This window comes from Hypanus sabinus, chromosome 8, assembly GCF_030144855.1.
Source record: "Hypanus sabinus isolate sHypSab1 chromosome 8, sHypSab1.hap1, whole genome shotgun sequence".
Classification (NCBI taxonomy): domain Eukaryota; kingdom Metazoa; phylum Chordata; class Chondrichthyes; order Myliobatiformes; family Dasyatidae; genus Hypanus; species Hypanus sabinus.
In genome coordinates this window covers 129,471,730-129,488,729 of record NC_082713.1, presented here as the reverse complement: position 1 = coordinate 129,488,729, position 17,000 = coordinate 129,471,730, and the positions used below count along the sequence as shown (strand labels likewise).

Sequence of the window (17,000 nt, the reverse complement as noted above, 5' to 3'; positions counted from 1 at the left end):
TAAATTACAAGCAGTAATCAGTTTGATGTTAAAGGGGCAGATTTGGAATTACAGTACTGACTATGGAGAACAGGTCAAGCAGGGGGCTAGGCTGCTAAGAGATAAGGTTTTTAATGTGGAGTGACCGTGAGACGTTCTCGTAAGCATCAACCAAATGTTAGACAATGGGGTTATGTTAACTGGCCTGCATCAAACCAGGAAACTACAGCTAAGTTGTTTGCACCACTGCAACAAAGCTCAAGGAAGCTTGCAAACCAGAATGATATTGTCACTTAGCACATCAAACAAGGTCACATGGTCATGGGTTGCTGATCTATCAATATTTGGGATATTTTAGTCACAGAGTCAGCCCTCATAACACTATTCTTGGGCAACTGAATTCTCTGTTCTCAGAAGCTTTTAGACTGTCTATGTGAATACTGTAGTTTGTCCCAGCAAAGGCATCCAAACATTTTGAGGTGCCTTATCCGTTACAAAGTGCTTCCACTGTAAATACATACTTCAAAAGAACGATCTGTCAGACACCAAATACTGAAGTAAGCAAACACAAAGTGCACTGCAGATGCTGTGGTCAAATCAAGATGTACAAAAAAGCTGGATGAACTCAGCAGGTCGGGCAGCATCCGTTGACTGCTTCTTTCAATGGATGCTGCCCAACCTGCTGAGTTCATCCAGCTTTTTTATACGTACTGAAGTAAGCAATGTCACTGTGGCTTTTGAAATTGTATTGAATCATCTGCTGTTAACATTGTCCTCAAGAGTATAAAATCTTGATGTACTTTCAATTTGGGAGACTCTAGCAAGAAGATCTCCAAGAGAATATTTGTCATGATAAATAAAGACATTCATATCCTACAACTTCTCAGGTTTCTCCAGTGATTTAGTCAATGTTCTAATTAATAAACAAATCAGATAGCATTTGATCAATAAACCCATAGCTCCACAAACTGCTCTGACTTACCTGTTCAGCCAGCAGAGCTGCAAGGCTGGAGTAGGCATCGGCAAACTGAGGACCTGACCTAATGGAGTCACGCAGTAATTGTTCAGCCTCGGGCAGCTTCTGCTGAGACCTGCAAGATGTGAAATGCTTGGTAAGAGGTTTGCCTTTCTGTAGCATCATCAGGAGTCTCTTTCTAATAAGCAGCACACCAAAATTCAGGCTAATACTAACACATGGGCTGGGGTTTGCCTCTGAGCTTTGAAGAATAGTTAAACTCTTATATTCCCAGACCGCAGTTTGAAAGTCAATTTGGAGATGGATAATGAGTGAGAAAGGGAAAGAGGAATGGCAAAAAGGGAGGAAGATAAGGGAGAGATTTTAAAGTAAAGCAGCAGTGGAGGGGTGAGAGTCAGACAAGAAGGAAGTGGGAGTAGGACTGATGGGAGGCTTCAGTGAACAGAAACTGAGTTTTGGTATAGAACAGCACAATACAGGCTTTTTGGCCCATGATGTGCCAACCATTTAAACTATGCTGAAATCAATCTAACCTTTCCCATCCAAATAGCCCTCCATTTTTCTTTAATCAATGTACCTAATCTAAGAGTCTCTTAATGTATCTGTCTCTACTACCACCCCTGGCAGCAGTTCCTTGCATTTACCATTCTCCATGTAAATTGGGGGAGTTTTTCTATTCACTCAAAGGGAATAACTTAGCTCATTTAAAATAGTTTATTTTTCCTTCTGTTTGCATTTATTTCCAATAGATAAAGTGAGTTCCAGATCTCCAGCCTATGAAACTCGATGGGGTCAGGGGCTGCTTCGGATAACAGCAATCCCAATTAAAGACAATACTAAAATGGGTATTGTTTCATTATTGTCACATAAAACAGGATACACTGTAAAACCTGTCGTGCATACTGTTACACAGATCAAATTATTACACAGTGCACTGAGGTAGAACAGGATTAAACAATAACAATACGGAATAAGGCGAAAGTGCAGTGTGGGTAAACAATAAAGTGCAAGATCATAATGAAGTAGATTGTGATGTCAAAAGTCTATCTTATCATACTACAGAACTACTTAATAGTCTTTTTACAGCAGGGTAGAAGCTGTCCTTGAGCCAGGTGGTGTGTGCTATGAGGATTTTGTATCTTGCACCCAGTGGAGGAGGTAAAAAGAGAGAAGAGAAGAGAAGAGAGAATGTTTGAGGTGGGTGAGATTGAACTCGGTCATGCTGCTTGCTTTACTGAGACAATAGAAGTAGAAGAGAAGCAATCATTGTCGAGCTTTCCCAATCTTTTTCTGTTTTTATTTCAGGCAGTTAACACCATTTTCACTTTACAAAGCAACTATTGCCAAAAAACATCATCTTCAATACCCACTGCACAAGATATAACACTGGCATTCATGAAGTAGTTCTGTACACGGTAGATTCACTAATGAGAACCTCTTAGAAGTGTGCACAAACTCAGCATGTCATCTGAAACCCAGACCAACTTTAAAGCTGCACAGTGTCCTCAATGGTTGCATCATCACCTGGTATGGAAACCCCAATCCCAGAATGGAAACTACAGAAAGTGGTGGTTACAGCCCAGTCCCCCTTAGGCAAAGCCCGCCCACCATTGAGTACATTTACTGGGAGGGCTGCCACAAGAAAACAGCATCTATCCATCAAAGACCTCCATCATCCAGGCCAAGCTCACTTCTCCCGACTATTATCAGACAGGAAGGATAGAAGCCTTGGGTCCCACACAACCAGGTTCAGGAACTGTTATTACCCAACAACCATCAGGCTCCTGAACTGGCATGTATAACTTCACTCACCTCAACCCTGAACTTACTGTACAACCTTTTCTAATTTCTTTATTTTATTCTCCATTTCTCCAAAGGGTGACACAATGGCACAACAGGTACAGCTGCAGCTTCACAGTTTCAGTGACCTGCATTTTAAGGTAGTTTTTGTCTCTGTGATTGTTGGGTGCCAGTGATTCTCCAGAACTAAACAGTAGGCACTAGCAGTGGGCTCACTCTCAACACAGAGATCTGACAACCTTCATGAGGACCATTTCTCTGTCAAAAAGAAGTACATAGTCTCTTCATGTGCAACCAAAATTCCATATCACTGTTTTTCAGTAAGGGCTCATAACTCCTTGTTTCCGGGTTTAGAACTAATCCTTGGACGGCTGCAGATAACCCCTATGGTATATTAGTAGCTTAAAATGCAGCTTATTTTTATGTTCAGACTTCCCCAGGCAAGCCTTATCAGAAACAGGTTGCGTATTATGGCAAGTTTGGGATGAACCAGATTGCATTATTGAGTTTAAGACAAACAAAGCAAAAAGGATTGAACAGGATAGGATGTTCCTCTGCAGTGTGGAGGTATAACACAAACTGAACAAGACAAATGCAAGACAGACCCTTTATCTACCACAGCCTGGGGTGAGAAGAAATACTGATGCCAATTAAAATACTTTGTTGCTCTGACACAATACAGTCAGTATCCAGCCTCTCCAGGGTCAAAGGACATCAGAGGGTGTGGAAACTTCCCTAATTATGCTGTCTAGTGGCACCTTTACTAATTCAGCTCCCTTACTGGTCTCCAATTTTAGCTAAAAGCCTATACTAAGAGCTAGCACAAACTTACATCAAGAGCAGTGCACCTTTCAATCTCAGCTAAGCGCTGGAGGAGGATTTGGGGTAAGTCTATTGCCTCACTACGCTTGGAATGCAGCATATCGCATTCATGTAACACCTAGCGTGTATATTGTGTGTCCACGTGCAAGTGAGCAAATGTACGCTGAGCGGATGGTGGGGTAAAAGGAAGGGGGGGGATACATGAAAGGGCAGTGTTACACGGATCTACCACTTAGTAATAATGATCAGAGGGGCACAGAGAGAATGCATAATTATCGACAAGTACCTTTATTGTCTCAATGGAAGAGCACGTGAATTTACACAACTGGATACCTGTGAAAACACTTACTGAGTTTTCTGGCCCTCCATGAACAGTCAAAGAGTAGGGAAGGTAATATCAGTAAAAGAGGCTCTGCTGGCCATGTGTTCCTTGATGTCCTACACTGATCTCCACATATCAATGGGTATTCCACATCCATGATGGTGGCTCTCTACAGAGTTATTGCTATTTTGCAATTGAAAACCTCTGCTTTTATATTCATTCCTTATCAATTCAAATGTTGCATTTCAGTGTCATTAGCTATGATTTACCTGACTGACCATAACACCTCTTTATTGGCTCTGGTGCAAGCTAGCATCCATTTATTGCCCTTCTTCCCAAAATGACAAGTAACTTATGGTTCTTTGTTCTCAATCAGTTACCAAACTAGGAACCAGCTTAAATCACTTAGGGCAGACACAGACCCCACCATTCACAAACCTGCATATTATATCTAATCAAAGGACACCTAACAAACAACTTATTTGGAAATTATCTCTACTCCAGCAGATTACCTGGAACATCATTGCCTCTCCTTTAAAACACTAAACAAGCTAAACAGCATCAGTTCACAAAATGTAGGGTGCATAGCAGCTTCACAAAATGGTAGCCTCTATTTCTTCGACCTCATGGCAAAGCAAAGACAAATGTAAAATGATCTGTAGAATGTAGTTCTTTCTGGCCAACAGCAGAATCAGACAAGTAAAGTGTGAGAGGGAATTACGAAAACCGCATGGTTGGAACAATATTGAGTTAAGGAGGGCAGAAAGAACTTAAACCCAGGATGACATGAGCAACCACAACTCAGCATTGGTTAGTGAGGACCACGAAAAGATGAGTAAAAAGGCAGAAGAATTTTGAGGAAACTGAATTGGTGCTAATGGATAATGGAGTGTGGGTCACAGGAGGATCTTAATATTGTGGAATCTGAAAGAGGCAAAGTCATTAATGACTTCAGCAGCAGATGGCATTGTGTGGAGCTGTGAAGTGGGAAGATGAAAATACTGGTACATGTTCTCATCTTTTATATCTTCTGTCTGATGGAAGGGGGGATGATGAGAGAATAAGCAGTGTAGAACTGTCTTTGATTATGTTGGCAGGCAGAGTCAATGGAATGTTTCGGAACAACCTGATGTGGCTGCTGGTGACATCACTGAATCACAGCATGTTAATAAAGACGTGGACAGATTCGGTACTGGTAAGATAATAGTGTTGGACTAGAGGAAAAGGCCTTAACTTCAGGAGTAACTTGAAATAAAAATGATTAGAAAACATATGTTATTAGAAGAGGTTGGAAAAACTAGGATTTTCTCTGGAGAAGTGGAGGCTGAGGGGAGATTTGTTAGCAGTTTATAACGTTATACCAGGCATAGAGAGTATGGACAGACCTTTTCCCAGCAACGTCTGTTTCCAATACTTGATGACAGGCATTCAAGGTGAGAGGAGGGAAGTTCAAAGGAGATATTTTCTTTAATTGTAATTTGTTGCAATTAAAATTTCCGTTTTACGCAGAAAGTGGAACACACTGCCAAGGGTGCTGACGGAGGTGTTCAAGAGGCTCTTAGAAAGGCACATGAATATGCAGAGAGTGCAGGGATGTGGATCTAGGTACAGGCAGAATGGATTAGGTGCCATTAACTTATTTAGTTCACACAACACTGTGGGCTGAAGGGCTCATTCATGTTTTATGTTCCAAGAAACTGCATTTCGCTCCAGGAAAGAAAGATTGATTTCCTATTACATAAAGTAAAGTGTTAACCACTTCAATTTCTAGGTAAATGTTTGCTCTTAATTTTAACAACCATATCAAATTCACGACAGAGGAAACTGCAGCTGAAAACAGAACACTGAATAACAGCCCTTAGAGACCTAATCAAACTACACTTGGAATCACTTCTCAAATATTTATTTAGTCTGGCTGATCAAAATTTTAACTTCAGTTTGACTTAAAGCATATTCAGAAGACTGACTTTCACAAAAAAAAGCATCTTGTTGAGCTCACTTTTTCCAGTGCCAAAGATATATGGTGTTGAATAGGCAATGGAACCCATACTATTCTCCCCCAGCCCAACAACCTGCTAAACCCTGTTGTTTTGATAATGTCTTTTCCTGCTGAAAGGAATGCTGGGATAGGCCAGTCCCCATAGCTGCTTCCAACACAAGGTGGCAAGGGAAAGTATTTTCAATTTCAAAAACCAGAAGAAAAATATTAGAAACATAGAAAACCTACAGCACAATACAGGCCCTTCAGCCCACAAAGCTGTGCTGAACATATCCTTACCTTAGAAATATATTCCTAAGCTCCACGTACCAATCCAAGGGTCTCTTAAAAGACCCTATCGCATCCGCCTCCACCACTGTCGCTGGCAGCCCATTCCACACACTCACCACTCTCTGCATAAAAAACTTACAAATACAGAGATGTCAGGGGTAAGTTACCCCTGACATCTCTGATACACAGATTTCTATACATTTCCTCATGATTATCCACTTTAGAGGTAGAATGGGATTCACAGATAGCCTTACACAATGTCATGATCTTTCAAAGCTCCTTGGCCATTGAAACAGTCCCTGTTCTATCATAGGGAAATGTGAGAATCAGTGTAGGCTCCAACAAATTGCAATTAAAGGAAAGATCTGCATAAATGATATTGGATGAGGACCATGTCTTCGTGGTACATTGAGGACAGATCTCTTAATCTTTGAGCTGGTACCCAGGATGTTTTGAGTTGATCAATAGGACATATGATTCCTTGGTTTAACACCTCACTCTAAAGGCAAATGTGGTGCTTCATAACCTACAGCAATGCAACCCATTGAACACAGATAACACTTGGAGGAGACTGATCAAACCACTATGGAATGGACAGTTAAAATACTCATTTCTTTAACATCTGAGAATAGATGTTGTCAGCACTGGCTGTCCTGTGAACATTATGTGCAAATTGCTGATGGGAATTGTGAAAGCTTCATGGGCTGTTAACCAACTGTCAGTGATCTAGACTGGCGACTGGATATTGTTCGAATCAATTTGTGCAGCTGTACAAAAAAAATGAAGGTCGATAAAACATGCTGAGGGCCTTGTTCAAGATGGAGAAATTGTAAATTAAAGATATCCCAGGCACTTCCGCTCACAAAAATAGAGCACATCCACATGGAAAACCAGCAGATCGCTTTTTCTTGTCAGCTTTGTCCCTCCTCTGTTCAAGACACATATCACAAGAGCAGTTCTTCACAGTTATGCATTGATGGTAAACTGACAACTGAACCTTGGAAAGAATGTACATCTGCCTGACACAGTGGGGAACTGTCAAAAGCAGAAACCCTGAGTAGTCTTTCCAATAGGGAATTGCGGTTAAATTTAGCATTCTGCTGGGGACAACGTATATAGTATATCCAACCACTGCAAAGTGTAAAAATACTCTGAAGTTGATTTTATTGTTTTTGTTCAGTGATATGGCTATGAAGTGGGTGCACACGTCTGTACATTATCACTGACCAGCCACTGAAATTCCATGGCAACAAAGGCTCAGCTTTGTGCAGTGACCGACTCGACCCCTGACATCCCTGAAGTCACGACACCTTTGGCTATAGACAGATCATAAGCATGATGGAAGACTGATCTGCTGGATTGTGACCGTCAACAAAAAGCATTGCAGTTACTTGCTCAGGATTTTCCGACAGTGCCTCCCAAGCATGCAAACTTCGGCTCTTTGAAACTTTGGGGTGGAGAAGAGGGGCAGTTCATCAGATCGTAGGGATTCATGGAACATGGAACACTATACAACATAGTCCATAATGTCTCTGGCTACACACTCGACTGATGCCTCTTATCATTCTGCATACCTCTATCAAGTCACCTCTCATCCTCCTTTGTTCCAAAGAAAAATCCTAGCTTGCCCAACCGATCCTCCAAAGATAATGGGTTTCATTTTCATGAATTTTTCCAATACCTTTTCCCATGAATGACAACTTGCTTCAGCTTCTTGTTAATTCTAAATCTGATGCTCTCCTCTGTTTCTGGGAGACTTTCTTTGCTTCCATGAAGAGAGACGCAAAATGGTGGTTTAATTTCTTCACTGTTTCTTTATTCTCAGATTTAGTTCCTCATACCTCAGGACCTATCTATCAATCATGGGCTGGGACAGTAGTGTAGCGGTTTGCGTAATGCTATTACAGTGCCAGTGATCCAGGTACAATTCCCACCACGGTCTGTAAGAAGTTAGTAAGTTCCCCCTGTGACCATGTGGGTTTCTCCAGGTGCTCTGGTTTCCTCCCACATTCCCAAGACATACAGGGTAGTAAGTTAATTGGTCACATGGGTGTAACTGGGCGGTGGGGGCTCATGGGGCTAAAAGAGCCCGTTACCATGTTGTATTTCTAAATTAAACCTCCACACACCAATTTGACAGGCAGAGCCTTATTAAATGGTGTGTTGGAAAACAGCCCAAGAAGGAATTCTTTTCTTCATGATCATGAAAACAGAAACTGTCTTTACATGGTATCCTCATGATCCTCGAGATGATTCAAACATATTGCAGTTGACAACATCCTACGTACCTACTGCAGTAATGTGGGCGCTAATCTGCATGGCAAGTAGGTAAGTGACAGTGACAAAATACTTTGTTTCAGCGATACATGTTGAAGATTATTTAATAAACTGGAATACTGGAAGAGACCTCCCTGCAAAACTCTCCTTTAACAAGGTCCTGAGGAATGGACTCCTCTTTTTAAGGCCTAGAAGGTAATAGGCCTAATGCAGGCAAATGGCATTATAGATGGGTACAATAGCTAGCATGGACAGGGTGGGCTGAAGGGTCTGTTACTGTGCTGTTCAACTCTATGACACCCAATTTGAAAGCAAACCTGCAGCAGCATCCTCTGAAGTAAAACTAACAATCAGAGAAAGGGCCAGAGAAAGCTGAGCACAATTAAACTAGGAGTCCCTCGCTGGGAGAAAATGGGTTCTTTCAGATAACAAAGAAACGTAACCAACTCCCAGTGTGGGCTGTTACTTTCTCATTAATTACTGCTATTTGAAAGAAACTGAATTGCTAGATTCAGGAGAGGGGATTCAAGACTATAGTAATGCTGAAAATGCTATTTCTTGTCAGAAGAGGTGGAATCCATTTATTAATCCTTGTTGGAACTAACTAAGTGGGTGATCCCTGTGCACCATAGGAAGTTTTTCATTTAGAAACACGATTTGGAGTACGAAAGGTTGGGTTCTATTTACCGGTAAATTCTGTAACCATGACAACTGTAGATAAAGAGAAAAAAAAGTTCAGTGTCCGAGAGCTTAACTTGACCTAGCGGAGAGCCACAAAGGCTTGGAGGGTACAAGGTTCAATCCTCAGACTGCAGGGGCGTGGCGGCTCAGTTCCAATACACCTGTTGAGTGAGAGAGCTCAACAGAAATATGAGCGGTGTGTGAGGCTGCATTAAGCAGTGCGTAGAGTCAGAGCACCTAGGCCCCAAGTGTCACTGTGTACTGAGGTCCTTCCTGTCCCTGCACAGCGAAGGATGGGCCTACGCCTTTTTTTCATGTGAAGTTCCTTTCAGCTGGGCCTATGCCTTCACAGGAAGGTTTCTGCAGAGAAAGACCTTTAACCACAGTCCATCAGACAGTTGTCAGCACAGTCCAAGAAGCTCTGCGTCAATGGAGTTGCAACATTGTGAGAGAATCTCTTGGCACAATACGAACAATATAGAAAAAGATGTATCCTGCTCATATCTTCTGCCTCTTTATATGTGAACTAAAGAATCAGACTCATTCGACCTAATCACCAGACACAAAGTTGGAGTGTTTTGGGAGGCTGGTGGGGAGGTACTTCCCTCAGCCTGAATGAGCAGAGGATGGATGAAAGTCAGTTATATGACTAAATGACAGCAATCATTTGTCCTGCCCGGGTGACTAATATGTTAACCGCTGTGTTTGGCAGCCGGCACTGTCACTTAAGTTAATAACCAACACCCCAAGGTTGTGCTGGGGGCAGCCTGCAAGGGTGACCACACATTTTGGTGCCAAAATAGCATGCCCACAATGTTCAGCAGAGCAACATGCAACAACAAAATGAAATCAAACAACAACAGCAAAATAAACCTCTTTCCCACCTACCCAACACACACACACACACACACACACACACACACACACACACACACACACACACACAACCTACCTACCTACCTCCAGGACAGGCTGCCTTTGAGCCTCCAGTCCCTTGGCCCTGGACTCGCTGACTCACAGACATCAGGTCTCCAATTTCCAGTCCCTGGCCTAGACTCACAGGCTTCTGAGTACAAGACACGCCAACCAAATGACTTTGAACTTCAGGCCTCTGCATCCAGACTTTCTGACTTTGGTCTTTGACCTCTGAAATTCAAGCTTCAGACTCGCTGACCTCTGAGCGCTACCCTTCGGCTTTGCCATCCAGACTTCACCGATATCTGTGTGTCCGATCACGGGTTTGACTTTCAGGCCTTGATCCTAGGACTTGCTGTCACCAGTTTGATATTTGGGCCTCTTCTGGACTAGTCAGACCTTCAGTCCCAGTGATCCTGGGGGGGGGGGGTTGTCAGCAGCCTTTGTGGCTCCTGTCCATAAGGACCTCCCATAGAGGATTTGGCACCTGCCAACTCAACCTCTGGGATCGTTCACATTTCCCCACAAAATCTGAAAACCAGCTCATGCCATGACTCTTCATTCATTGCTCTTAACTCTCCTCCATCCCTGTCTCTAAGCCCTAATCCCTGCTCTATCCTGAAAACTATCCCTATGACAATAAAAAGCAATTCGGTCTGAGTCAAGAAATCATTGCTCTTTGTTCATTTCAAGAAGGGCTTGTACCATTCCTGGGTGTGGCAACAGCTTACATTAAATGGCTGGTCTGTCCTTTTATGTACTCCAATTGCCCAGACAGAATTTGATCTTGAAGCGCTGAGGGATTTTTCCAGAATTCTCTCCGAGAACACTCTCCTTTATCCCAGGGTGCGGAGACATTTGAGCCAAGTGCACCAGCCACTGTGAGGGTGGGGCAGGCTTGATAAACCAACCTGGGCTTCTCCTTGCTGTCAGCTTTTTGTGTTTTTGTGTATATACTCTGCATCCTGTGGGTGAGCCCTTTGGTGTAGGATTCTTCCAGGCTGTTTTACTCTTCATTTTGTGGACGAATTTTATCATGTGCAAAATCAAGGCCTACACCACAAAAGAACCAAATAAAAAGACGATACATTGAGATTTTTAATTAGTAATTTCAGTAGATCAGGCATACAACCTGGACACCTACAAGGCAGTCCTATCCAATGGGTAGAACAAAATAACAAGGGGGACTTAGTTGATTTGCTCATTATTTGAATGTGCCACCACTGAATTTCTAAGACCGAAATCTGCCTCGAATTGAATAGCTGGGACCCAGGTAATGCTTACATAATACAGGGTTGGAAGGGGTTCTCTAAGCACACAACAGTCTTGACTAATTTCAGCACCTGTTACCATATATAAATGGTTTAGCCTCACAGCACACACATTGAGAGTGACAGGTCGATTACTGCTCGAAGTAAGGATCAGTACAGTGATATTAAAAAATCTCACACCTCATCATTTTCCATTTATAGGCCCATTTCACTTCTTGTTATAAGCTCCCTTGTACCCAATTTCCACTCTCCATTTCTCATCTACTTGTTATTTATGAGTGACACATCATACATCACAATATTTTCCTCATTAGTTTGCGTCTGCTAATTTTGTTTGGCGGTGCTGCTGTCCCGATTTCAATGTTAGAATGGTAGCCAGCCACTCAGCTGGTGCAGAGGTGGAGCTGGTTGAGGCCTTCAAGTTCCAAGGTGTAAACATCACCAACAAATTATCCTAGTCCAGCCACAGAGACGCCATGGAAAAGAAAACAAGCAAGTGACTCTATATCCTCAAAAAATAATTAAATTCAGCATATCCCTGATGGCCCTCATCAATTGTTACCATAAAAAGCATTCTGTCTGAATTATTTGTAATGACAGCTGCTCTGCCCAAGACTGCAAGAAGTTGCAGAGAATTGTGACCAGAGCCCAGTCTATAATAATAAGCAGCCTGCATGGTCTCTGTTGACACTTCCTGCTGCCTCGGGAAAGAAACCAACATAAGCAAAGGCTCCTTCCAGCCTGCTCATTTCCTCTTCTCTCCTCTTGCATCAAGTTAGCACAGTGGTTAGCACAACGCTTTACAGTACAGGAGACCTTGGTTCAATTCCCACCGCTGTCTATAAGGAATTTGTACATTCTCCTCTTGACGGTGTGGACTTCCTCCCAGTGCTCTGGTTTCCTCCCACAGTCTGAAGATGTACCGCTTGGTAAGCCCGTTGGTCACATTAAGTTGTCCTGTGGTTAGGCTCGGATTAAATTGGGGGATTGCTGGCTCAAAGGGCCAGAAATGCCTATTTCATGCTGTATGTCAACTAACAAGCCAAAATATGCAAAAGCTTGAGAATATGCACCACTAAGCTGAAGGACAGCTTTTATGTCACTGTTTGAAGGCACATGAATGGACCTCTTGTACGACAAGAATGAACTCCAGACCATCCTAAGGCAGGTACTCAGGATGTGCATGGCACAACTGGCAGGAGTGTTTAAAGACATTTTCAATCTCTCCCCCTCCCGGTGTAGAGTGCCCTCCTGCTTCAAAACATCCATCACTGTATCTGTAACTAAAAAGAACAAGGTAACATGTCTGAATGACTGGTGTCACGTCGCACTCACCTCAATAATAAGGACTACATCTGTAGCATGCTACCACCCACAACGGACCCCTACAACCGATCAACAGCCACTGCTCTACACACTGTCATAACACATCTGGAGAAGAAGGATACTTAAGTAAGAATGCTGTTCTTGGACTACTGTTCAGCATTCAACACCATAATTCCCTCCAAGCTTGATGAGAAGCTCAGAGACCTCGGCCTTCACCCTGCCTTGTGCAGCTGGATTCTGGACTTCCTGTCAGATTGCCGGCAGGTGATAAGAGTGGGCTCCCTCACCTCTTCCCCTCTGATCCTCAACATAGGAGTCCCTCACTGTGTCACCACCCACAGCTCCAATCTGCTAATTAAATTTGCTGATGATACTCCACTGATTGGCCTAATCTCAAATAATAATGAGGCAGGTTACAGGGAAGAAGTCATCACCCTGACACAGTGGTGTCAAGAAAAGAACCTCTCCTATGTTGCAAAAACAAAGGAGCTGGTTGTGGATTACAGGAGGAATGGAGACAGACTAATCTCTATTACCACCAATGGATCTGGAGTTGAGAAAGTGAGTAGCTTTAAGTTCCTTGGCACACACATTACCAAGGATCTCACGTGGTCTGTACATACCAGCTGTGTGACAAAAAAACACAACAGCACCTCCTTCACTTCAGATGGCTGAATAAGTTTGGTATGAGTCCCCAGATCCTAAGGACTTTCTACAGGGGCACAATTGAGAGCATCCTGACTGGCTGCATCACTGCCTGTTATGGGAACTGTACTTCCCCCAATCACAGGACTCTGCAGAGAGTGGTGCAGACAGCCCAGCACATCTGTAGATGTGAACTTCCCACTATTCAGAACATTTACAGAGACAGGTGTGTAAAAAGGACCCGAAGGATCATTGGGGTCCTGAGTCACCCCAACCACAAACTGCTGCAGCATAAAAGCCAGAGCCAACAGGCTCCGGGATAGCTTCTTCCATCAGGTATCCAGACCGATTAATTCATGCTGATACAATTGTATTTCTATGCTATGTTGACTGCCCAGTTGCACATACTATTTATTACAAATTACTATAAATTGCATATTGCACATTTAGACGGAGAAGTAACATAAAAGATTTTTACTCCTCATGTATACGAAGAATGCAAGAAATAAAGTCAATTCAATTCAAACGGCCTCAGCATTTGCCTACTTGCACTCTACTTTCTAACTGTAATGCTGCATTCTGTATTTTTCCCATTTTGTACTACCACGATGTACTTACATAGGGAATGACCTTAAGGATGGTCTGCAAAACAAAGCTTTTCACTGTACCTCAATACATTGCCAATGATTCACCAACTAAAGTTCAAGATTCAAATTTATCACATGTACATTGAAACATAGAGTGAAAAGCGTGGTTTCAAAGCTCAATGTACACTTATTATGAAAGTATGTATAAATTATACAAGCTTGAGATTCATCTCCTTACAGGCAGCCACAAAACAAGAAACTCAAAAGAACCCATTAAAACAAAAGACCAAATAACACCCAATGCGCAGAGAGAGAAATAAAAGCATGGATCATGCAAACAAGAGAATTCAGAACAAAAGTGAGTCCACAGACAGGACGCCTGGAGCTGGTGCACAGCCTTAATCTCAGTTCACCGCACAGCGGAGCTCGCAGACGCGAAGCCTGGAGCTGCTGAAGCAGGCCCATGGTCCCAGCCTCAATGCAGTGGAGAGCAGAGCAAACATCACAGAGCAACCAACAGACCCTGCCTTTTCAATGCATCTAGCCCAGTGTTTAAATCATTGGGTCATCACTCGTTCTAGGACCCGAGCTCTGTTGTCGTCCTCCTCTTTTCCGCTAGTCCCCAGCTTACCTTCTGACTTAGCCGGCGGGCTCTCTCTATTATCCCTACTACCCCTCTGGTACCTCTGGCTCCTGGACTTCTTTAAGCCTCTGAACTTTTGTCTACCCGCGTGCACTTTAAGCACTGCATCTTTCACTGTATCATAATTCCTCAACTGTTCAAAGGTCAGGACAGAATACGCCCTATGAGCCTTCCCTTTCAACACACACAGTAACATGATAGCCCACTTATCCCTCGGCCATTGTCAAGTCTGTGCCACCTTTTCAAAGTGTAGGAAATACCGGTCTACCTCAGCTGTATCAAAGGGCAGTACTAACTCAATTTCTTGGCTGATATTAAACGGTACCACCAGCTCCTTACCCCTATTACCCTCAAACTCCATTTCTGCTGTTTTTCCACACAACCTAAATCAATTAAGGGAAGTTACCCCAATCAATTCAACAAGCCCCCACACAAATCTGTTCAAATCCTGGACAAAGGCGCCAATTTCTCTGGGCCTGGATCCTGCCACCATGTTCCAGCTCGTACCCGACTTTTCCAAATCAGCCCGCACATAAATCAATCAGAACTCACACTCGGTTTAGGTAGACGGGCACTGAAACTACTCTGCTCTGAATTTTCTCCACATCCCACATCCAAACTCTGTCTCAACCATGTTTCACCCTCTCTCTAACTACTTCTCCTTGAACCTGCCTCAACCTCACTCCGACTTTGCCTCGCACCCATATGCCTCGACCCTCAAGTCAGCCTCACCTTTACTTGCCCCTTCACTGTTTCCAGTGATGATTTACCACAATTTTCCACAGAAAAGGTATTACTCAGAAAGTATTTAGTTGTATTTCTTGCTTTATGAACTGCCAGTAAGCTGTCACTCATCTTCAATAGCGCCTTCTTAAACCAGAAGATCTGTGCTAACAACCAACATACTCGAGAGTGTACCGGGGGCGACCAGCAAGTATCGCCACACATTCCAGCACCAACACAGCACTCACACAATGCTTGGCAGCACAACACAGAACACAACAAGCAGAAGAACAGCAGCAGCAAAACAAGCCCCTTTCTTCCCTCCCACTCACGCTCATACATAGACAAGTAACACCAGGACGGGCCTCCAGCGGATTTGGACTCCAACCACAGATGTCCCATGTCTGTGTAGAATGCAGAGCAGAGACTGAAACTCTGGCCTGACCTCTAGCTCTCTCACATCCCTGTCCCTAAATCCTAACCTGATCCCCATCTCCTCTCTCTTTGTCCCAAAAACCATCCTAACAAACCTAAAAAAAAACCTAAATCTGAGCCGAGACCCAACGGAGGTTCCAGATCGACACCATCTTTAACACAAAAATTATGTGCTTATTGCCAGATGTGATTCTCCAATCAGAACTGCTCTATTGACTCCTCCCACCACGATCTTGCTCTGGGTTCACTTCATTTGCATTGGACATAGGCCAGAACTGTACTGCATTGTATTATATGCACTAAAGGAGACTGGTTATCTTGGCTCCATCATAATTAATCCCACATTCTCTGGTTATTCCCCATGCACCCTATGGTTCTTAAAGTTCTGCCCATAGTTTTGAAAGTTACTCTCAAATCTCTGTTTGCAAGCAATGCATTTCAAGATGACAGTAAATGCTGCACCAAAATTCTCGTCATCTATTTTCAGAGACTTTTGTCAGTGACCTTAAATCAGGATTGACTGGTCCACGACCTTCCTGTCAGTGGAAACATTTCTTCCCTGCCTATTTGAATCAGAACCTCTCAATACCATTAAACTTTCCTTGAGATTAAACCATGCTGCAAACACAATTCTGTTTCAATGGTATGGAGTTAGGCTGGAAACACCTTGATGGACAGTATTTTAGTAAATTAAAAGCATGAGAAATAGGAACAGGAGGAGACCATTTGCCCCCCCCCCCCCATCCTTACTCTTCTATTCAACAAGAACAAAACAGACCTAATTCCACATCCCTTGATTCCACTAATATTTAGTAATCTATCAAACAATATTGAATAAACTCAGGGAGTGACCTCCACAGCCCACTTTGACAAAGAATTCCAAAGATTCACCAACCATTATAAAGAAATTTCTCTTTATTTCAGTCCTAAATCAATGACCACTTATTTTGAGATTATGACCCCTGGTTCCTAATCTTAACCAGGAGAAATATCTTCTCCACGTGCACCCTGCCAAGCTTCCAAGAAGGTAGTTAATTTAATTTAAATGGCCTTATGGACAAAGCTAAGTACTGTAGCTAGAATGAAGGTCAGTAAGGCTTTTGTATCATACCAGTACTATAAATGAGATGGGAAATCAACGCCAGTGTCACTGGGGGCCTTAAATAAGGACACAGAGCCTCCAAAGGGATATACATGGCTGCAGAGAGAGGGCAAGAAATTGTCAGGTGGACTATAAGACAAAGAAATAGAATTAGACCATTCAGCCCATTGAGTCTGCTCTGCCGTTTGATCATAGATGATATTTTCTTAACCCCATTCTCCTACCTT

General features: G+C 43.0%; 1 protein-coding gene across 1 annotated transcript in view; it reads right to left on the bottom strand.

The window, feature by feature from the left end:
- The window catches only part of tmtc1 (transmembrane O-mannosyltransferase targeting cadherins 1), a 169,837-nt gene that overhangs the window by 31,494 nt on the left and 121,343 nt on the right, over positions 1–17,000 (bottom strand). The window contains exon 12 of the mRNA XM_059977827.1: positions 962–1,070. Coding sequence (XP_059833810.1) covers positions 962–1,070 — 109 coding nt within the window. The remainder of the gene's footprint in view (positions 1–961; positions 1,071–17,000) is intronic.